This window comes from Carassius auratus, chromosome 47 (assembly GCF_003368295.1).
Source record: "Carassius auratus strain Wakin chromosome 47, ASM336829v1, whole genome shotgun sequence".
In the NCBI taxonomy this organism is placed as follows: domain Eukaryota; kingdom Metazoa; phylum Chordata; class Actinopteri; order Cypriniformes; family Cyprinidae; genus Carassius; species Carassius auratus.
Window position 1 is genome coordinate 10,716,730 of NC_039289.1, and position 25,374 is coordinate 10,742,103.

At 35.2% G+C, this 25,374-nt stretch overlaps 1 protein-coding gene across 1 annotated transcript in view; it reads right to left on the reverse strand.

The window, feature by feature from the left end:
* LOC113065088 (semaphorin-3D-like) overlaps window positions 1-25,374 on the reverse strand; it is a 47,004-nt gene that overhangs the window by 11,633 nt on the left and 9,997 nt on the right. Inside the window, exon 2 of the mRNA XM_026236259.1 lies at window positions 15,232-15,428. Within this exon, the coding sequence (XP_026092044.1) occupies window positions 15,232-15,367 (136 nt within the window). The 5' untranslated portion in view covers window positions 15,368-15,428. The remainder of the gene's footprint in view (window positions 1-15,231; window positions 15,429-25,374) is intronic.

The following is a 25,374-nucleotide window of genomic DNA, read 5'->3' on the forward strand; positions in this document are numbered from 1 at the left end:
CAGAAAACAACAGATAGGTTTTACTAAAATCTGATGTTTTCCAATGTAGATGTCTGTTCAGTTGTTCTGAACACCCAGATGTTCTGGTATCACACGACCTCAAATAGAAGATTCAACATGCTAATTAAAAATAAGCTACACCCTTAAAAATGAAGGTTCCAAAAATGGGGGTTTCACAGTGTTACTATAGAGGAACCACTTTGGATTCCCCAAAGAACCTTTCACTAAAAGAGTTTTTTCTTAGTGTGAAGAACATTTTAATCATTTAAAAGTATTTTTCGCTATAAAGATTCTTTTGTGCACTGGAAAGATTCCAAGGATGTTAAAGGTTCTTCATTAAACCATCAATGCTGATAAAAAAAACATGATTTTAAGAGTGTAGAAGAACCATTTTAGGTTCTCCAAAGAACCTTTCAGTGAATAGTTCTTCAAAGAACCAATTTTCCCACTTAGTGTGAAGAACATAAAAAAAAAATAAAAAATAAAAAAACCTTTTCCACTATAAAGAACCCTTTGCAATGAAACGTTTGGGTGTTAAGAGTCCTTCACGGAAACACACGCTTAAAAATAAAGGTTCTTTACTGGCATTGATAGTTCCACAAAGAAACTTAAAAATCCATAGAACCTTTCCATTACACAAATCATTCTTTATACACTCTTAAAAATAAAACTGAATGGCATGGTTCAATGAAGAACATCCATGGAAATTTAAAAGGTTCTTTATAGTGGAAAAGGCTTCTTTTAGATTATTAAAATATTCGTTGAGAACTCATAATGGTTCTTCTATGGCCTCACTGTGAAAACATGTTTTTGGAACCTTTATTTTTAAAAGTGCAAACAGTAGATGCCATTTAAGAATGCTTATTTTTAAGACTCAAGAAGAACCATTTTATAGGTTCTTCTTTTGCTGCTTAGACTAATTTTGGAAGGATTGTGATGCAGTTTGAAGCTTGTTAGGCCGAGATCATTGCGAGGTGGATCTGATCTTTGATAGATATGTAAAAAAAATATCCCAAAGTGGTTTTGGCATGATCTCATTCCAGATGACAAATATCTGCTTTCCCCAACAGCGAATTCGCTCACAATAATACCTGATGCATTTCTCATATAAACACATTCAGACATGTCCACATCTCCACAACCACCAACTCCTCCCCCGCTGGTGCTTAAACAGGCAAAAACAACTCTCCTAATTAAACCCAATTAACCTGCAACAAACCCCTTGACAGCTGCACTCCTGCTACCCACAATTCCAGTGGGACGGCATAAGTGTGCATGATTACACACTGACAAGCTGTTTGATTAGCAGAACTTTCTGCTCACGGAGGTGTCAGGCATGTTGTGATGAGGGGAGGGTTGTGGTAATAAACGTTGACAGGGTTTTTTTTATTTTTGCAGCACACCATGCCTTGATACCAATGAAAGAGAGATGAGATGTTGCACAGGAAATAGCTCAAGGTCTAGTGACTGCATTTTTTTGGCTTCATGGTCTCTCTGGCTGGGTCACATCAAGGTGAAGGTGACATGATGCATCTGGACATTGCTCTTTGTTCTTGTTCTTCTTCTTCGTCTTCTTTTCTTTTAGTTTTGTTATATTAAATTAGTGTTGTAACAGTATACCTCTACAAAATGTTTTCATAGGCAGCTCAGTTTGTGTGTGTTAATTAGCATGACAAGGCCGTGTTGTGACGAACATTTATATTCTAAACCCATGTGAGGAAATTCCAGTACTTGCTAATGAGGCTTTAACTTTAGTTTTTCTTTTTTTTTTAAATAATGCCAGTTTTTGTGGGGGAATAAAAAACCCATCTTGAAACACTGCCAGTTAAAAAAGAAAAATACCCAGGAATGTGATATACTAAAACGCATAGAGTTAACTACTGAATAACCCGTATAATCAAATTGAATGTAATTAGGATCTGTGTTTAATGTAAGCCAAATGTCTTCCTGGATTATATTTCACATCTCTTCAGCTTTCTTTTTAAGTTTTCATCCTTCATTAAAGCTGCACATTGCCTGACTCACCATTAAAGGGATTCTTAGATGACAGAAGGTGATTTCTCACCGACAACTAAAATAAATCTCATAATTGGGGCATGTTGATGCGATCCATCATGAAAGTCATTTAGCACAGAGGCCAACCTACAAGTCACAGCACCTGCTGGAATCCTTCCACTGCAGCTTCCAGCGCCGCGTTATAATGTTTCCGGAAAGCAGCGGCTTCGTCAGCTTCGGAGAATTTGGCACCATATCACACTGAGAGTTCAAACACAGGTGATCCATACTTTTTACTTAATTTTATTTTTTTGTTCATGCCATGTTTATCCATTTCAGTGTTGAACAAGTTTACACTTCCCAGTTAGTATTACTTTTTGAAATGTGCAGCATTAGATATTTCAGTAACACTTTTTATTTGTAGGTGTCCTTGTTACACTTTACATGTACTTAATACTATAAAAACAATAATTCAGGTTTATTCATTCATTCATTTACACATTTATCAATTAAGAATTTGGTCTTTAATTAGTTCTTTAATTTTATTTAGATTTATTCTTATTTTATATTTATTTATTTGTAAAAAGAAAATATAACAGGAATAATAAAAATATTATTTAATATTTTTCTTTCGATCATTTAATAAGATTAAAAAAAATATTTTAAAATGTATTTAGACAGGGTTATGTTTTTATTTAATTATTTATTTACCTATTTATTTTAGTAATTGCTCCATTGATTTGTTCGTCTTATTTTTTTTTAATTGTTAGAAATTATTCTTAATATTTATTTAGTTAGTCATTCTTAAGTACTTTTTATTTTAAAATGATTTTACTTTATTAAATAGTAAACATGACGTGATTCTTTTTATAGAATTTTTGTATTTTATTTAATCCTCTATTTTCATTTAATCTACAGATTATTCATGTGTAATTTGTATTTGCTTTTATTTTGATTTTTTTTTTCTATTAAGTAAGTGGTAATATATTTATTTATGTATATATATTTTTTTCTCCATTTGACACTGAATTACAACTTCAATCCTTATTATTCTCATTTGAGTTCGTAAGTAGTTTACAGACAGTTTTTTTTTATAAACCCTTTAAATCCATAACAGCTCATCTGTTCCTCTCCAGTGATGGTCTGAGTTTTGTTCGCTGAGTTTTGTTCGTGAAAACAGCGTTTGCATCACACGATCACACTACACATCTTTATTGTACTGTCGACAAATGAAACAACCTTCTGATGAGATCATGGCCGTAGACAGTCTAGCATGTGTTGATCATGTGTCATGCGTTGGATCAGGAACAACTGGCACACAGTCTCTTAATCTGTGTTTCTGATAAATGAAGAAAAATCCCCCTTTCCCACCCACTTCCTAAACACACACATTCTCAAGCATAGCCACAAAAGCCTCCTTTCCTTATATCACAGTGAGACGCATCTGGTTGTGTCTCCACCCGGTCCGTGGAGTCCTTCTATCAGCATGATGGACAGACTTTCCCAGGCTTTTAAGATGCTGGGCCAATGTACAGGTTATATCATGTCTTATGAACTGTATTTCACATTGAAGTCTAGCCAGAATCCGAGAGGAAATGGTTTCCATTAATATGTCCCAACCATAAAACATCTAAGCACTGACCTGGCACCAATGACGTTTGCTCGTAATATGATGGTTTGGACAGTTAATATGTCATAGATCAATAGGACTGAAAAATACTCATGCTCTGCATCATAGCAACCAAACTAGCATGCTAAATGGCTTCATAGTGATTGATGAAATGATTAGGGTTGTAAGACTCTGGGGTATGGCGAGATCTTCAATGCTTATCGAGACTGACGCCTGCACATCTGGTCGACATGATACAGCTGGAATCAAGCGCTCTTGAATCATCCATTCATCATGTTTGAAGTCACCCATTGCGAATGACAATGCAATGTAAAACCTTGATTAAAACTTAATGTCAAGTGTTAAATGGGTTGCTGAGTGGTTTATTTTCAAGATATTTGGCAGTCTGTTTCCAGGCATATTACAGCAACCACACAAGTAGACGCTGATGAATTGAACATAATATTGTTTGTTTGATCCATTAATGAGTTTAGCTTGCTGTCAACAATTTCGGATACTTATTTTATTATTCAGAACGTCATGTTTGGACATCTTGGGATCGGCTAGCGGTAAGATGGGCCAGAATAGAGAGTAAAGTCAGCTTTTTCAATTTCTTCTTCAACAAAAGGTCTGTGAACATCAGGAGCTTAACCTTCAGAAAGCCGTTCATCCACAGCAGGACACAAAACTGTTAATATTTATATAAAATGGTATATATGTGATCCTGGACCACAAAACCAGTATTTAGTTACTAGGGTATATTTGTAGCAATTGCCAAAAATATATTGTATGGGTCAAAATGATTGATTTTTCTTTTATGCCAAAAATCATTAGGACATTAAATAAAGATCATGTTCCATGAAGACATTTTGTACATTTCCTACTGTAAATATATTAAACTTTAATTTTTGATTAGTAATATGCAATTGCTAAAAACTTAATTTGGACAACTTTAAAGGCGATTTTCTCAATATTTCGATTTTTTTAACGCTCAAATTAAAAATTTTCAAATAGTTGTATCTTGGTCAAATATTCTTAACTAATCAAACATCAATGGAAAAATAAATAAAATTGACCCTTATGAGTTTTTTTGGGGTTCAGAGTCATACATATACAAATTTAAATAGTATATTTTATTAATTATTTATTTTATGAAATATATTTACATTTTTCAACCCTGTTACTAATATTCAGGACATGTCTAAATATATTTTTAAAACCTTATTTTTTGTTACTTTCTCTTGGGCAATAAAAAATAGATACATAAATAAAAAGTTATTACAATTAATAAAAAAGCAACATCTGAATGGATAACAGGATTGCAAATATAGCCTAAATCAAGCTAATATTTTAAATTAGCTTTTAATTTTCAGTTTCCATATTAATTTTAGTTTAGATTTGAGTAATTTTGTTATTTTTAATATTACATTTGTAATCTGGCATTTATTTGAGTTTTCATTTGCTTTCATTTTCATTAACCTTTTTAAGTTTTCCATCCAATATATTTTTGCTTTTTTAATTTTTTTGTGTTTTTTTTTTTACAATGCTGCTTTGCAGAGGATAGCTAGATTAGGACAAAATATTGTTTTGTAGTTAATGATAACTTACATAACCCATTATATAAGAAAAAATCAAACAAACAAAACAAAAAATATATATAGGCTACTTTTGTGAATTTCTTTTTTTTTATTAATTGGGTTATAGGGTTAAATGATTGAGCATTATAAATGCAGTTAACAATACAATTCTTTAAAAAAAGCTGAGAAAATTAAATTGTTGTCATGCCATGCTGTACAAAATGTCATAGTGTTATTTCTTGGGTTCCAGAATTTATTTATTAAATAATTCTGACTTTAAAATTGGATAAAGTCAAGAATGTCAAAACCTCTGATGTGAGAAATACTAAACATCAGCTGACATGTAATATGATTTATTTATGTGGTGCTTAAAAAAAAAAAAGTAATGGCCACCAACTAGTAGACTGTCAGACACTGTTATTTTCAGTATATCATCAGTGTGGCATTGATGCACCAGGCAGCGTGTCTTTTGTTCAGTCTCAGCTATGTGTTAAAAAAGCCAAGTTGCCGAAACCTTACAGATTTAAGAGGTCAGAGGTGATATGCCTTGATTACCATTTCTCTTTTTGTACTCAACTTTGTGGATTATGCTTCCCATTGAAATTATGCCACCCAGAACTCTGTTCGGCTCTGAGCTCTTTAATAAAGTCTCTGTGCGAATCCAATATTGAATAAAAGCTAAATCCTGATAGTAAAGTCCAGAGTTGTTTTGCTTCTCGTATGCAGGAATGAGGTGCTGGCGAGTTTAGCCTTTAGAGATCATAAAACTCAGGCGCTCTGTCTTGTGTCTGACGCAAGTCAATTGCAAACATTTGGTTGTGATCCATGGGCACATCAAACAGAGACATTCATTGGGACTCTGCCGAACACCTGTAAGAGTCTCTTGCCTTTTGCAGAAGGTCAGAGGTCAATGGAAATGAGCAAAGAAAGGTGGAAACTTCTCAAAACAGCCAGTTCTGAGAAATTAGGAAGTTTGGCTCTAATAGAACACAGAAACGCTGGAAGTTTAAATATTCTATCTTGAAAATCTTACATTGCACGCAGTGGCTGATAAACATGATGCAGGATGATGACTTAATGTGATGTTGCAAATGTGATATTGATTTTATATAATAGTTCAATAAGCAAGAAGTTGATATTGTTTTAAATTCTAGGCATGATATTGTCTGGTTTCGCTCAATATCACAAACGAAAATGCCTCCAAAGAAACCCAGAGCAGTGTTTAGTTTCTGAATAAATCAACGTTTTTGAAGCGATTGAATGAGAGCAATTCATAAATGAAATCACTTGCTTGTTTCTTGGAAGTACATGTGAATAACCTGTAAATAAATAATAGCAGAATTGGGTAGCACTTTATTTTAAGGTCCTGTTCCTCATGTACATACTATTATAGTAATTACAATAACTATGTAATAACTAGGTACTAACCCTGAACCTACCTCTAAACCTAACCCTACCCCATGTAGTTACCTTGTATTACCAGAACTTTCTTAGATAAATACACTGTAAGTACACTATAAGTACATGTTAGTACACGTACTGTAAAATAAAGTGCAACCCAGAATTGTCATTCTTAGGTGAACTGTCTCTTTATTTACAATTGGCATAGTGGTGATTGTGTGCATTAATGCTATTACTCAGTCTATTTAGTTTCTCTACCAGTAGGAACATTTGAAACTCTTTTCTCGTTATATTAGATGGTTAATTAGCTGGAGGGACTCTATTGAGGACTTTTAAAGTCCCTGACAGGTTCTGTCATCCTCAAGCAGCAGGGAGTCCGTTTCTCTCTGCATCTCGAATTTCCTCCAATGCTGGGGGCTTTTAATTGGGTGTAAAGCTTGAGTGGTGGGAAAATCACTGGAATCTCAAGGATCGGAGCACAGGAGTCTCAGCTGTAAGGTAGAAATCAAGAGAACCTCTCTCTGCCATTGCATCTGCGTCCGACCACTTGAATAAGCACTGGGCAGAATTAAAAACAACACAGACCCGGACATGTACATCTTTTCCATCTGCTAAAGTAAGAGATGCATGACTACGCAAAGCAACATCAATCTGTCGCAGAAACACGCAGGCTTACTTCACTGGCCTACTGTACAGTTATCAGTGCCAAATTTTTCAGGTAGTCCCCTGAAGTCAGAGTGACGTATGCAAGCTAATAAATTTGACTCTGTTTCCTCTCTGAGCCCTTGCATATCCTAAGTGGTGAGGAGAATATAGCTGCTTATTTATTCCTGTTGCCGTTTTGGCTTTCAGTTTTGGCAAGTGTTTTGATTGCTGTTGGCTAACGACTTAGACACAAGAATTGTCCATATAAACTAAATAAAGCATGGTCAGGGAATAATGATTTCACAACTTAAAGAACTTTGGGTGTAGAAAATATCACTTATGCACTTTAATGTTACTAAACCTAGTGAGCTCCCTAGCTAGGAAGCATTTTAAGGTAGCTGTTTTAGAATGTAGGCAACAATGTTAAGTCTCTCTTTTGGTTTTTAAAGCAATTCAGATTCAACTGCAGCACTGAACGGTTTCAAATCAATCATTTCTAAATTACATTTTTCAGTTAGGAAGCCTTTAACTTCTAGAGCCACAGCAGTTAGAATGTTTTAAACACATCTCTAGATTCCTGCATTCTTTTAAATTTTGTTGCATTCTATTTTGCTGTTTTGGAATGCCAGAGCGCATGAGAATGGCCCCTTAGAAGGCCATTGTCTATGAAAGCAGTAGTTTTCAAAACAGTGCTTCAGAAACTGAACTGTCATTGACCTGTAACTCATTCTAAATGTCTTACACATAACATCTGGAATCTGAGGTTGAGAGGAAGCTGGCTTCACTATGGTTTGGACCAGACGTTCCTCTTACTCCACAAATCAGTATTTCACACACAGACCATATCGTGGAGATAGTAGTTTTTGCAATATTATAAAAAAATGCTGGAGTAAGCTACAATTCTAAAAGTTTTTCATTAAGAAGATTTGTTTGTACACTAAGTGCAATGAGATTTGATTTGTAGTGACTAAAGTGTGCGCAGAAATTGATTTCAGGGATGTCCTGATACTTTTGTGGAGAGTATAAGTTAAAACAATGCAACAGTGATCAAAAGAGATGTAGAACTTGCTTAGCAATATATTTACAGATAAGACTTCTTCCAATGTCCGACTAAGAGGAAAAAGAAAACAATCTGATTGATAATCAAGACGGTCAAGAAAATGTCATGAACTTAAAGTGACCCGTTTGTAAAACTGCAGTCAACAACTCTATTAAAATAAGAATTAAGAATCGGTTTCCAAGGTAAAGATCATGCTTTGACTAAAAACTGAATTACTGATGGAAAATCAATACAACAGGATAAGATTTTAAACCCTTGTTACAAACAACTAATTCCACTTTAATACCATTAGAATCACTAGATATTAGATTTTCATTGTTTTCTGAAATCTTTAGGGCAATCAGTTTGTCTGCCTTGTGGTAATCGCAGCATAATATTGAAATAAGTGTTTGAACAACAATAAATCTGGTTTGGATTTGTCAAAATGACTTACAATAAAACACAATTGGCGAAAAAAAACCTCTACTCTCTTCTACACTCTACCTCTACATTACAGTTTGTTCAGGATGATCACAAGGAACGTTCAAGGTGTGAATGTTCTTTGTGCCATTATTATTCTTTCTGTATAAACAGGTCGGGAGAAAATTGGCGGCCTTGCTCTAGTATTCACTGTAGTCAGTAATTTTGAAGAGAAATGACATTTAAGTATAGCTTATAATTTCAAATGCATGTTTGTACTTTTAATTTAACTTGAAGTAAAAATAGACTTAAATTAAATTTAAAACTAAAAAGCTCATAAGTCATGGAAAAAAATACAACTGCATTTGATGTGATTCCTGAAATTGATGCCCGAGGAGACTCGCTTTGAGGGTGGGAGAGGTGTTAACATCAACATACCTCCTCATTTATCTCCCACATTCATCAGCTGTCTTCTCTCATTTGTCTTTTTCAAACTGTCCAGGAGGGCTTTTTGCGGTGATGGAAGACATAGATGGACCCCATTTCAATTGACTTCTTTTTCCTTTGGGTCAGTGGCAGCTAGTCATTCGAATTACCCATAATCCCCAGTTGTAAGTTGTGTTCTGGGTCGCCAACATTAGCAGAAGCAGAGTAATAGCGTGAATGGGAAAACCAAAGGGGTTATCTATCAACTTTTGGTTTTCTTTCTAATGGCAAATAATGGATGCTTTTGTGCGAATGGATTTATAAACCCTTGTTGCACAAATTACTGTTTTAGGACTTACTAACAAGGTATAAATTTGGCCAGATTTCGTTTTAGTCTGTAACTATCTGCAATTGATTTTTCTGTCCTGTTTATAAGGTCATTCTAAAGGGCTTTAAAAAACATCACATCTGACTGATGCAATTAATTTTTGACTAAACACTACAGTATATTGTTTATGAGTAAAAAAAGACCAGGCCAATGTTCTAAACCAATAACTGCCCATAAAGAAAGAGTTTATTGTCGTGATCATATCGATCGGAGGTAACGTCCGATTCTGATCGAGTCTGAAACCACTCGATCGGGCCCGATTTCCGATCATGTCATAGGATCTGGACATCCCTAATAAAAACCTCAAGATCTTTTAAAGACCAATAATTACTGAGTCTGCTGAATTCATAAAATAAATTTGGGTGAGAAACAAACCAAAAGTTTGTTAGTTGTTCATTTAAAGTATTTTTCTTTATGTGGAACATAGCTGTATAGAGTTTAAATATTTCTCATTTTGTGTTCCACAAATATAATAAGAGCATACAGGTTTAGAATGACATAAGATGAGGAAATTAAGTCAGAAGTTTTATTTTTGGGTGAGCTAGTTCTATTCCAGTATATTTAATACTGGAATAGGACCTAACATATAGCCGTGGGGTACACCGTTTATCAGATGCCTGAAAAAACATAAGGGTGAATAAATAACAAAATAACTTTTCTTTGTTTTCTAATAACAGGAAATTTGTTGTCCATAGAGAAAGAAACAAGAAACATTGACTTCCCGTTCAACATGTTGAAGTTGCTTGAAGCAAACAAAGTAAGAATAATGGTCTTCTGATGAACAGTGCATCCCACTGGAAGTTTTTGTGGTTGTGACCTACGTGTTTTTGGGTTCACTGCCTATCTAGGAGTGTGGACTAAATGTCTCTCTCAAGGGGGAAAGTGTGCCTCTACAGACGTACTGCACTGATGAGAGGCCTCCGCTGCGGCACCTTTAAGCCCCAGAGTTGTTTTCTTCATTACACTCTGGGATGACGTCATCTCCCTAAGGGGCCATGGAGTGCATGTTTAAAGCATGAGGTCAGGACATTTCAACAGGAGACACAACTGAAATCAAATGATGCTCTAAGAGTAGAATGAATATATTTTTGAAGGTAAGAAAGAGGGAAGATCAAAGTAACTGACTTCAAGGTTTGTGCTCATATAGGAATCAGTTTCAAGTTAGCCCAGAAACAATATACATTTTTTAAGTAAGCGAACGCAGATGTGACAGCTTGGTCAGAGCATTTCAGGCACGCAGTCCGACTGAACATACTTAGCATGTTACAAAATGCAGTTTTCCTTGTAAAAAAAATAAAATAAATAAAAATAATGTGAATTGTTTTGAATTTGCACTTATAGTGTATTTCAAATCTTAAACATATATATAAATATAAGTTTCCTTTTTTCCCAGAGATTTTTGCACTATTAATCCCAACTCAACTGCTAATATGCTCTCTATTTTAAGAAACTCTGGCACCCCATCAGCCCCTAAGAAGGTGATTCAGATTGTTTGCATCTTTCCTTCCTCTAATTAGCAGCATTCTTGGCTCCAGCTTTGTTCAGTGTTAACGCCCTGATGGCTTCATTAGCCCATGCCAGAGCCCTGGACCCTGAGTCATCCACTCTGCTTATCTCCTGCACCTTGTTGCCATGGATACAAAGGGGTTACACAGTCAGGGGTCATCACCGTGACGCACCATTGTGTCAGCCATCAGGAACTATATCCCACAGGTCACATTCCTGGTGCCAAAGGACTGTATTTTTGCAATGACATAGACTGTAATAAAAATGTTTTACTGTCCTGCAAAGACTTGGCCTCTGAGGACTATTGGAAAAATAACTCAAATAATTTAGTGGTTTTCTTTGAGTGTGCCACTGTGAACAAGTCAAAAGGTCTTGTTCTATATAACTGTTCATTTAAATAACTCAAAAGTCTCAAAGGACATTTGTGTGCTTTTTCATGTTGGTGAATCTTCAATCTTAATCATTAATATCAGAGATATTCTTCTCAAATCTTCCCAGTACACACAATATGTGGTGTAGCTGCCAAAATGAAACCAGTGGGTGCGATGCAAAAACTCCTTCCTGTCATGCAGAAATTGAGACATTTAGCCAGTCTCAAATGCCAAGAATGTTTCTTTTGGGTTCAATCCACCCATCTGTCAGACAGAAAATCCTCAAAATGTGCGGCAATTTTACTGGTAAACACCAGTGGGAACGTCAGAGGACACTGGAAAATCAATTTTCTGTTAGTCTGCCAGCAGAACTTAATTAATAGAGGTTAAATAAGCAGTTTAAGTGTGGTTAGTTGACTCAAATAAAAAATAATGAACCAAGTCATTAGCTGAAGTTTGATAGCTGCTTTCCAATAAAAGTGTGAGCGGAGCAGTGCTGGGGTAGTAAACTACACTTTACACATTAGCATATTAGTTACTGCACTACTATATTATAGCTACATAAGACATGAGGAAATTCTGTCAGAATTTTTATTTTTGGTTCAACTATTCCATTACTAAATGTCATAGGACCTAAGATATAGTCTTGGGGGACACCATGTATCAGATGCCTGTTGAAGTTGGTTGAAACGACATAAGGGTGAATAAGCAACAACAGCATTTATTTATGGTTCCATTTCCATAATATCTGTCAAATATACACAGATACAAGCTGCGTCTCTCCTCTCCGATAGTGAGTTTGACACGCATCCGCCTGTCGATACAAAGTCTGAATGTGCGCACGGTATTGCAGGTATTCCACATAATTGTAATCATTCCCGTGCGACTGTAGTGAGCACTTTATTGTAACATGAGAACACAGCCATGTAATCGCAGAAAACTGGATGTGAGCTCTCAAATAGACCTGCCTGTCCCCTCACTCCGATATTGCTTGTGCGCAGACTATAAGACGTAGTAATTATTTGTAAACTTATTTGTAGACAGTCTCAAGCCTCCTGGTTTGTATCCAAAATATCTTAAATTGTGTTCAGTAGATGAACGAAACTTTAACGGGTTTGGAACGACATGGGGGTAAGTGAATAATGACAAAATTTTCATCATGGGATGGAGTATCCCTTTAATATTGATTTCTTCAATGTATTGAAGTTAGAAATTCCTGTATCATGAGCACCAAATTCGGGAATTTCTTGGTAAGATAAAAGTGGATTTTGTTCAAAGTAAAAATGATCCACATGGATCTTTGATATTAAATTATATTTTTTGGTAAATTATTAAATATCACCGGCTAAAAAGTAACTTGAAACTAGTACTTGGAGTAGTTTCAAGAAGAGTAATTTGTACTTTTACTTAAGTACTGTTTTGGCACCAGTACATTTACTTGTAATTGAGTATTATTTCAGCATTGTAACAGTACCTGTGCTTAAGAACAAATTTTGAGTAGCACTTTATTTTACAGTCCTGTTCCTCATGTACATACTATGTACTTATCATAGTAATAACAATAACTATGTAATAACTAGGTACTAACCCTGAACCTACCCCTAAACCTAACCCTACCCCATGTAGTTACCAGAACTTTCTTAGATAAATACACTGTAAGTACACTATAAGTACATGTTAGTACACGTACTGTAAAATAAAGTGCAACCAAATTTTGAGTACTCTTTCCACCACTGGATGGTAGCATATATTTCATAGATCAACTACAATTTAAATGAATATCAACTGTATTTTGCAGATTTTACAGTAAGAAGATACTTTTTTAATAAATAAACACAGTAGCATGAAAAAATGCTAGCATCACACTGTACTCCACACTGGATTTCTCACATAATATGGGTTTTAGTCTGCTATTCAAATGATTCATAAGACTGAGTCTAATTAGATATTCGACTTTACAAAACAGCTTTATCATACTAGGATGATGCATTAGCTACTCCATCATTTGTTGTCAGTATAGTTGTGCAGATATTACAACCAGTTCAAGAAAAGGATTCACTCATTTGATTTTTTCTATAGTTACGACAAGGGTTGTTAGCTTATTGTAAGTTGGATCAACTGCAGTTTCCCCCCACAAACAAAACCTGAACCGTCATGTCCCTCAAAAGCTTAATAAAACCGCCACATTCAGCTGTTTCAAAAGTCTTCTTTGTTTACTTGTTCTCATTTCCTGTCTTCTTTAGCTTGGCTTTCAAATTAGACTTTAAGATACCTCCGAGCAAACCATGTGACTTCTCTCCATTAATGAATAACGTCTGGCTTTTGCGTCTCGATGCCAACATCGGGATGTCTGCCGTCCTTCACCTGTAAACACATGGCGCCCCTGAGATTATGTACACTTTCTATTAACAGCCCTGAATGTAATGGGAAGCACATTTACACTATAAGGTTCAGTGTTGCCGCCGTATACAGAGCCTTCCTGAGAGGAAGCGGCCGCATCCCGCAGGTCCTGGGAGGGTGTGAGGGGTCAGTAACAGGGGCGTGTGATGTGCTGATAAAGGCAGACGGCTCAGGGGATGTGACTGTGTGGCGTGGGGGTCCGGACAGACAGTCACAGAGCAGTCCGGTGATATATCGCTGGGTGACTGGCAGGATCTCTAATGTGGCTCAGAGGTTTCATCCTTATCAGTGATAATGTTGTTATGGAGGAGTGGTCAGTTCTCATAGTGTAAATTGTGTTTTTTGGGTAAAATCTATTAATATGAATGTATTAAATTATATTAATCTATTAATTATATTTATTATATTATTTTTTTAATTATTATCACATTTAATGGTATTATATTTAATTTAATAATTATTACATTTTTATTTGATTACTTAAAAATGGGGAGTGACAGGAAAGAGGTTTGATTATCATACAGCATCATAGCATTTTTTAATTTCAGAAACTTCTGATATTCATTTTTATTTGTATTTTTGGATAATAAATAATTAGCTTATTTTTTAATCACTTAAGTAATGTAACTTATATAATACATCATTAAATACTTCATAATATAAGTAAAATCGATTTTATTTGTAAACTTTTTTATTACCTTTTCTACATATATACGTTTCTACATATATATCTATCAAAAAGTTGATCAGTTATTATTTTGAATTTTAAAACATGTTTTATGTATTTAATAACTTAAATTGTAATATTTTAAGTAGTATTTAAGTGTATAAATATTTAAGAATATAAAAAATATATGTAAATACTTCATTTATTCTATGCATTATATAAAAAACAAGCTTATTAATTATTGGTATTTTCTTATATGTTATCATTTTATTCATATTTTATTTTTACTTTTTACTTTTAAGTTTCTACAATTCCCTAATAATGGACTAAAATATGTTGAGGAATCATTTTATATTTTAATCATCATCAATCATCAATAAACAATTATTTACAGTGGCATCTTTTATCACATTGCTGTTGTTGTTCTCATATTACATCATTATTTTATAACATTTTAATGATAGTTAGGATACAGTACAATATTATGTTGTATCATTATTTAAATTAAACTTGCATAAAAACAAAAAAGGTTAACAGCCATTAGGCAGAGGTTAACAGCACTCTTCCCTTGTTTCATTATGTCTATCAAAACAGCTCGACCCGGCTGATGTCCTCACGGCTAAACGCAAATAAGCAAAAACAGGGAAGATTGAGCTGAACATTTTCAGATTACCACAGCATAGAGACTCAGAGGGCGTAACTATTAGTGTTGCAGACATTATTTCATCACTGTCTCTCTGAAAGTGAAAGTCAAATCAGTCTGTACAGTAGGAGAGTGAGCTCTGACCTGCATGCGAGAGCTGGAGTCGTGGTATATTCTGGTGTCCAGCTTTACTGGGCTGTAGAAGAGCCAGCAGCGAGTGGAGCAGAAACACCAGCTGGGGACTGTATCGCCCAGTCCTCCACAATCCCACAATCCTCATCTCCAGCTTCCTGCAGTCTGACCGTACAGGATGTCTTCTCTCTCACATCACCTTCGTAATGCTGGAGAAACAACAAACAGATAAGAGCATGGCGACTGAAAATAAGTATCCGTCGTTATAGGAATATTGTATGTTTCTGTAACCTGATTCTAATTGATATATAATATTATAGAATAGATTAGAATTTTAATCCCTTTATAAATAAACAAATATTTGCAGTTGTGTCTTTTATTACATTGTTGTTACTGCTGTTCTAATATTACATTATAATTTAACTTTTATAATGATTTAAGACGCTTAACAGTGAGATATTCTGTTACAATATTAAATGACATCACCTTTTAGTACTGGAAAAATAACAAACAGATGCGAGCATTTAAAAATTATATATATATAATGTAATAATGTAGTAATAACATGAAATATCACTCAACTTATTTTGTTTCTGAAATCTGATGCAATATATATATATATATATATATATATATATATATATATATATATATATATATATATATATATATAATTGTATTTCTAAATTATTGTTTTTTATATTTTTTTTGACATTGATTTATTTTTTATTCTACAAGTCATTCATCTATAATAATCTAGACTTGGACTATATTTTGTTGAACAATAATTGTATGTTTTAATCAGAATTTTAATTTGTGTAATGATTTTAAAGCACATCGTAGTTGTTTCTGTAATCAGATACTAATCAATATTTGACAGCAATTTAACAATTTCACAATATATAATGGGAAAATATTGATATATATTTATTTATATATTTAAAGTTAACATTTAACATTCATACAATTGTTATATTATATAAAAAAAATGAAAATATTAATATAAATGTTAAATAATAATAAAGATTCCAAGTTGCAATCCAAGATTTGAGTAAAAAAAAACTAAATGACTTTGACAAAGAGACTTCTAAACAGCAATATGTTAGATGAAGATACCAGATGATTTGACTCTTATGGAAGGGAAAGCTCCAGATGACATTCTTGCACAATGACATTAACCCCGTTCTTATCATCTTTTCTAAATAGAAAACAGAATATGCCACATCCATCAGACTGAAGAACGCTAGCATTGCCCAATGGGCTTTACAGCCTCCTCAAGTCAAAACTGTTTCAGCAAGCGCTCAAATCTGGAGCCACAACAGATGCTACTTCAAAACTAGAAACCCGAAACCTTCAAGAGTTTGTGAGCGGCGTGCCGAGAACTAGCTTCACGCGGAGAAGGAAACCGGAGCATTGTTTCGAGAAAAGTTCCCATGGCTAATCAGTTCCCCTGATCTTTATTTTCTTTGCTTTAAGAGGTCACTCTACTTGAACAGATTGCATGCGAAACACTCGAGAGGCTTTCTCCTGTAAATGCTAACCGCTAAACACTGTCAACGGACACGCAAGAGTTCAGTCCAGCGGAATGGATTTCATTTGTCTGTTAGCAACTTTCGTACGACACGCGGTATAGAAAGTCCAACAATTGGCGGACTCATTGAAACAGCAGCAGTTTTTGTGTTGGTGCTCAGGGGAAGCACGTTCCCATGATGAGAGTATTGTATGTTGCACCACTTAGATTCGCGAGAGGACCCCTGGGGACGGTTTCGACATGAAAAAATGGGCTTGAGCTCAAACATATGCAAAATGAAGATAGGCTTTTTTTATTGCTCCATTCATCACCGCAAAATCTAAGCTCATTACGCTGTTACTCAGACATAATAACTCTATTCAAGTTCTTCGAGTGACGGAAACCAAATGCTCCCTTCGGCTCGCTGATTTATCGTCAAATTTATTAACATTTCAACATGAGAATCAGATGTGTTTATCAGACAACCGATGGCTGGAATTCATTCTGGTTTCAAGATATAGTTCACCCAAAATTTAGTTTGTTTCTTCATCAGATTTGGAGAAATGTGACATTAAATCACTTGCTCAGCGATGGGTACTCTTCAGTGAATGGGTGCCGTCAGAAAGAGAGTCCAAACATCTGATAAAAACATCACAGCAATCCACACCACATATTTGTTTAGAGCTGTTTTGGACTGTTTTCACTTGTAAACGGTTCTTGATCTGTGTACATTTCGCTCCTGATTCTGACGAGACTTTATCACCGGAGAAAACATTATTACGGATGGAGGACTTTCAGGCGGAAGCAATGGTTGGAAGTTAAAAACACCATAATGATTGATTTGTTTCTTACAAAACATGAAGCTTTTTCACTTCACAAGACTTTAACTGATGGACGGGATTGGTGTGGATTATTGTGATGTATTTTATCAGCTATTTGAACTCTCGTTCTGACGGCACCCATTCACTGCAGAGGATCCATTGATGAGCAAGTGATAAAATGCTACATTTCTATAAATCTGTTATGATAAAGACACAAACTCGTCTATATCTTGGGTGGCCTGAGGATCAGTAGGCCTACATTATCACCGATTAGGTGAACCATTCCTTTAAGTGGCCTCTGGGTTGATTCAGCGAATGTGATTTCTGCATTTACTGTGTTGGCTGGAGTACACGTGCTCAAGGAGAGATCAGGGACTCTTATTAGCTCCATTTGTTGACTCAAACCTATTAATCTCCCAGAGAAAGCGAAAGAAAACATATCATTCCTGGCACAACAACAACTATGAGTGAGCTATGCAAGGTGGGGATCGTCTGGCAGATACTGATATAGGCATATTATTTATTAGAGTACTTTCGGTATTCTTTATGTCTCTATTTAGAAGATATGAATATAGTTTGTGAAAGCATTTTTGAGTTATGCTGTATTAAAAAGGTCCCTTCTGTGGCTTTGGTTATTATAGAACGAGTGGGATTTGGTTTCAGACATAATTAATGACTCTTTTGAGGTTCGTGGTCTATTATGTGCCGCTTCTAGAGTCAGTAACGCTGCAGACATACTTTTGACTATCAGCATCTGGTCCACGTTATTATATTAGACAGTTAACATGTCTCCATTACTTTTTAAAGGCTGATATATAGAATAAAACAAATCAGCCCCACAATTGGTCAATTATGAACAAAACCTGCATGTCATTGGTCAAACTGCTTTGGAGGTTTTAGGCATGAATGGCGCACATGGACACCCCGGGATGAAAGCATTTGGGATTCCAAACGCATAATTGTAAAGAAAGTGAAGTATTGTGAATATTAACGAGGAAGAACATGTGGTAATAACAGATGAAATCTGCCTGTAGCTTGACCTGTTTCAGACAACAGTTAGTCATCGGCTTTTGAGGAAAGACAACGAACAAACACTAACTTTGGGAAAAACATCAAGCTTCGGGGAAAAGGAAGTACTTCCAGGCGAAAAAAAAAACACGCAACATGAACAACAAGAGAGAAATGCCAGCTCACTCCAGATTTAAAGCCTGCTTCCCTGGACACGTTTCTCTAAAATGGAAAGAATGATGAAAAACTAGAGGGTCACATTCGAAAAAAATGACCTCATTTACAACCCTGACCGGGAAAAGCTGACTAATGCTGCTTTAGACAATTGAAAATACTGTCAAAGAGCTCCTATCTTCTGCTGGGACACTTTTCTGTCTGGACCTCACATGTTAAATAGAGATATATAAAAAATAAACGCATGAAATCAATTGCATGAAATCATACAGGATTGGAAATATGTGAACATGGATCTGATTGGCTGATCCATGTTCATATATATTGCATATATATATAGTGGTCTCCAATGGCGTCGCATGTACCATCCTGCCCTAACTGGCCCATTAAAACTATTCAGAAATGAGCTGCCAAACTCAACTTGTACTAAGAGAGATGCAGAAAATGACTTATTCATTGAAAGTCTCAATGTGAATGAAAAGGGTCGGTTGGCACACTAAGATCCGTAGCGAGCTGTGAAAAGATCTGCTTCCCAGTGAGCAAACAACACTGGGTTCAACCAGCAGAAAAACAAGCCACCAAACCTCCCATTTAACACGCACAAAGACACCCGCTCAACGCTTTACCACCAAACGCATTCAAAATCAGCCCTATTGTTTGCAAAGCGCTGCCATTGAGTGCAGGCACACTGAACTGTTCACAATTCATTAGTCGTCTCATAACGCCAAAATCCACAATTTAAAGAAACAGCAGTCAAAGGGTCTCATGTTCGTTGGGAATCATTCAGTGAGTGAGCTGAAGTAGATTCAGGCCGTTGCACTAGGGAGCTTCAGGGGCATAAACACAACCCATGCCAGCAGATTTTGTAGTTAAGAAAGGATAGTTTACATGAAAGCGTCCGCCTCGATTTTGAGGACGACATTGTTTAGCTCATTTAGGTTTTCAGGAAGGATTACAGTTTCTCTGCAATATAATATGGAGCAGATGGCGAGGGATGTGTCGAGCGCTAGAGGGCTGGGAGGTTATCTGAGCATGTTAGGAAGGTGTCAAGGTTGAATGAGTATGTGGACCTCCACCCTGCTTACAAATGCCATTGCAAAGGCAAAAACGTTCCATGTGCTTTTATTTAAAGTCATTTGTTCTTTTGTTGTGATGTGCTTTATTTGTTTAATGTAGAAGTTAAGTGGAAAGACATTCATAAAGCTCTTTGAGATCATTGTAATATGAATGTAAACTTGTATGTAGGCTGTTAATTGCTTATGAACTCATTCTCAACTTATCAAAACCTGGAGAAAATCCAAAAAAGAAAAGCGGATTTGCTGTTCGAGAAACATTTCTGAGTAGTATCAGTGTTGAAAACAGTTGTGCATGCGTGAAACATTTTTGAAGAACATTTAAAAAAAAAAAAAAAAAATCTTGAAAATGACATTTCAGTTACATCTCAGTTGATTTACTGTATTTATTTGTGTAATGGAAATGATGGAATATAATACTTTGTATGTTAAGCCTAATGGCATTTTCTGTATCCTAAATAAACACATTTTATATATATATATACTGTGTGCGTGCGTGTTTACAAAAAGTAAAATAAAATAAATTAATACTAAAATATAAAATTGCTAAATAAAAATAATACATAATAAATAATTATAACATAAAATAATAATACAAATATATGATTAAATAAATTAATAAACACCCATTTATCAAAATCCAACATTTTGCTTATGAATTTTTCAGTTAATACTTTGACAACGATGAAAATGTATGCATATTTTTAATAATCTTCTAGTACTCGTATTATTTCAATGTAAGTGTGGCAGTAGGCCAATTGCGATTCATGTGAGCACTCAGGTGGAGAATATCTCCCTCACTCTTTAACAGATGAACCCTTTAGGCAGTGTTGGAAACTCTGGTTTGCTTCATCACCAAATGACCAAGCTTAGCCGTGACACATGGTTCAATGTTTTGCCCCTCGTGCGTGAGATCTTTCAACCGTCCACCCCTACAACTCCCACAGCAGTACCCCAGTGATCTTGAACATCACATTGTGCTCCTCGAGTCCAGTTCGGCACTGAAATCAGTCATCAACAGACCAGGGAAAGCCCCTCTCCTTCACATACCAGCCCATCTCTGCACTCCTCACCCGTAAAATACCTGCGTCTGGCACCAGGATGAAGAGAGACAGATGTTCTGTCCACTTCAGCTGTTTTCAGTCTGACAGGATCCAGGGCTATCGGACACTTCTGCCTTAAGGCGTGATGTGATGGGGTGCCTTGAAAGGCCAGAAGTTATAATAATATTTAAAAAGGTAAAATATCTGCCACATCTTGTCCAGGGTTCTGGATTTTCAGAAATACAGCATTGATGAATGAGTGTTATATTTACTAGGCGTCATTGTTTGCAACATTCCAGCAATACTTCACGCATTTGTTTCTTTTAAATATTTACCAGCAAGAAACAATAAGTCAAATTTAGGTTATAATAAATTAAGGTTCCTTCCTTCTCAGATGTGTATTAGAGTCTATATGTGTGACAGTTAGTCAACAATATACATACAACATCTATTATTCTACTTTATTACTATATTATTGGTATTTTTATTAATTACAGCAACAATTCAGTATGCACATCATGTCATCGTTGTTGAAATGTGCATGCTGAACATTTCATACTGTAGTCTTAAATTTCTTTGTAGGTGTAACGTCTGCCAAGAGCATTAAATTGTTGTTAGACCTAAAGTACAACAAAGATGTTTAAATGGAGTTTGAATGTTCAAAACAAAACAAGAAGGTAAAGCAAAACTAAACCACAGAAAACTAGAAAACGAGCAAAACAAAACAAAGCAAAACAGGAAAGTAGAGCAAAAGAAAACAGAAAAGAAAAACAGAAAAACAATAAAGCATAATAAAACATTAACAAAGCAAAAAACAAGAAAGCAAAACAAAACAAGACAACAAAGCGAAAAATAAAAACAAATGGTAAAACAAAACATAACATGAGTGTCAATATTAGGATTAAGAATGATTTGTCAAATTTGTGCGTTTTTTTTATTTAAAAAAATGCGTAGTTTGAGAAAATTTGATTGAAATTAATCTCAAACTTGTACCTTCATACAGTAAATCTGAATGCTTTATAAAAACACATTAAAACATACTGATTTACAACCAATTTAATTTGAAATTATTCTTTATCTTTCTTTTTCTTTCTTCATCTCTTGATACTACAGGGAAGAATAATAAGTCATAAATCAAAACTATGTCTTGGAAAGTAGTGTCAAGGAAAATTGTTTGTCTAGTTACTCACTGAATGTTTCTGTTTCCTATCAACATCCAGGATGCCCATTGGACGTAAACTGCATATAAACATGGAACAATTTCAGCACACTTAATCTGGGATTGTCTATTGGGGGCCATTCTGAGCAATTCAGTTTTGCATCAGAGGCAACAGATTCCTTTTCCCGCACCCAAAATGACGTCTAAAATCACCACAAAGCATCTGAGAAAGAGTCTGAACTCTGTTAATGTCTGTCGGAAATGCTCCATTCTTATCTTTGAATCGTGAAGCAGTGGGAAAAGATTGGAAAAAATCTACGATTAGTAATCTGTCAATTTACGTCCTACTGATGGAGGTTTTAAATCAACATGTGCAACTGTAAGTGATTTACTGTCAGGCCCTTTACATCTCACCACATTAAAACAAACCGCTGTTCGTCTGTGTATTCTTAAGAGCGGGGGAATATCCAGCATGTGAGATGTGAAACTGAAATGTTTGAAAATAGAGTTAGACAAATATTTCAGCTTGGCTGAGGGAATGGGAAGAATCGTCCCAGTTCAGGAATCCTGCTGTGGTGTTCACTCCAGACAGATTTTAGTTTGAGAGGGAGTCAAACAATACATGTTGCACATCCCTCAAAACTGGGAAAACAACCGTCTAGATGGTTTTGTTATGTTCCCTAGAGGATCTGAATGAAAAACCATTACTCATAATCAGTGTGCCATTGGCGGTGGAATAGTGGAATAGAAAATCTGAAACACAATGTGCAGAATCCCACCTCATTTCCTTCTTTCCAAGGAGCCATTCCTGATATCAATTGTGAGGACAACTAAACAGCAGGGTACTTCACACTTGCATGACCTTGGGATGGAGAACAGCCTTTAAAACGCATGAACCTGCTGGGCATAGGATGATGACTATTTTCCCATTATTGGTATCCATGTAGGAGATTTTCTCTCAAGATTTTACGACAGCAATGTAAAAAAGCCTGATTGCATTCAAATTTGTACTGTAGGTATTTGTATTCATATTGTTTACACTTTACATTTGCCAAAAGTACAGGACGGAAATACAAGAAAAATAAAATTTTATTTCAGCTAGTTGCCAAGCTAGCACTTCTGATTTTAATTGATTTACATTTTATGTTAAAGGGGTCATACAGCATGACAGTGCTAAAAAAATTACATTATTTGGTGTATTTGGTGTAACGCAATGTATTTATGTAATTTAAGATCGAAAAACGCATTATAAAGGCTTATACTGTCTTTTTATGCTTGCATTGCATCGTGCCGTGTGTAGACATAAAAACATGTCTTTATTTGTGATCAGAGAAACAACAAGCGCGGCTCTACACTGCTCAAATCACGTTTGAATCGTCAGTGGCAAATTCTTTAAATATGGAAACGTACTTACAGACTGTGAGTCAGCATTATTTGTCAGAACACCGGCAATGTAGGCTACTCTCCCAGGGAAAGGTCTTCATCCTCCTTAAATTCATTGCACACATCTGAATATTTGGTTTGAACTGTTAACCACTGATTTCTAGTCGTCTCAACGTAGTTTCGCTTTCACACTAAACACACAGCGTCTTCATGATATGGCGGCTGCGGCAACAATACTACAGCGAGAATAAATGTTTAAACGACGCATTTTTGGAGGACGTGGACGAGACTTAACTTTTATAAAAAAATATCTCTTTGGGTTTGAGACTTTAGTCTTTGCAACATTAGGGATCTTATCAATTCACAAACAACATGTAACACTCCAAAGAGAAACGAAAACTTAAAATCGCATCATATGACCCATTTAAGACATATAGGGCGCTATTTTAATGATCTAAGTGCATGGTCTAAAGCGTACGGCGCAGGGGCACTCAGGATGTGTCCGAATCCATGTTGGCTAGATTGGGAAACGGTTGGCGTGCCTGGGCGCATGGTCTAAACGGGTTGTCCCTGTTCTATTAATGAGTAATGGGTGTTTTTTGGGCGTAACGTGCAATAAACCAATCAGTGTTTCATCTTCCATTCCCTTTAAGAGTCAGTTGCACTCGCGCCATGGCGGATTCACTATTTACATGGCCAAATTTAATTTTTTTATGTTTGTGTGCCACTGCTCGACCCTGTGTGTGTAATAAGCAAACTGTACATGCGTTATGCACCTACCTATAGGCGAATATTACTAACGCGCTCTTTAAATAACAAAGAAAAAATATTGCGGCAGACTTTAGACCAAGTTTGAGTTGGTCTATGGCGAAGTCTATTTTCAGCTAGCAACGCACCAACAATGTGCCTGAATCAGCACGCCCATGGGCGCAGAAATTGGCACAAATGCATTTGCTATTTAAACAATGTGGCACAGGACGGTAAAATGAGAACTGTGTCTGGCTGAAAATAGCAAAAACACCTGAACCGCATTGCGTTTGTATGATAGCGCCCAAACTGAAAAAAAAAACACAAAACATAAATGGAAACATAAACTAAAGAAATCTATATAGACATACATATAAACAAGCTACTATTACTGTCAAAATTACTGAAGTGGTAACTAATATAAAAATGCACTATAAACTATAAAAATAAAAACTGATTCAAATTATTACTATTATTAGTAAAAACTATAATAGTAACTCAATAATACTGAAATAACATTACACTATTATATAGATACTATGTTGTTTTAGCTACATAAATAAAAATTGTGCTTCATTCCTGATGAATTACTAAATTAATATGTACAAAAATAGTAATTTTTACAGTAAAATACTGTAAAAATGCTATTGTAAAAACATGTTAATTGGTTAAAGTCATATATGGTGAAAATGTAACATTGCATTGCATTATATATAATATAATTGTATATATAATAACTTATATATATATATATAATCCAGGCACCAATATGACATCCCATAATACCTGAAACATTGTCATTTATTTATGTTTTAAGGTGAATTTCTGGCAACCAGGTGCTGTTCCCATTGAAAATAATAGTGACTATCCAGTTTCATTAAGAATATAACTGAGTCTCTTTACATTAAACAAATAAAGTTATATATTTGCATATATTTAAATAGTTTTAGTGTATTCAACTTAAAGTTGCATCATTTCTTCAAAGGATGAGCACTTCATTTTCCATAAAAGGCATGAAGTATATAGTCTTGCACTCTTAATGTTGTGATTCATCCCTGTGATTCCCTTAAATGTCCATGGAGAACTGGAAAAATACTTCTGGCACCCAGGGAAGAGTGGGTGTCCACTGTTTCTCTCTAATAAAACTCATCTCTTGTCTATATTGGGAGTTTTACAACAGAGTGGTTAAAGGAAGTTTGTTAACATTACTGTCTAGAACCATTATGCTGCTTTGTTT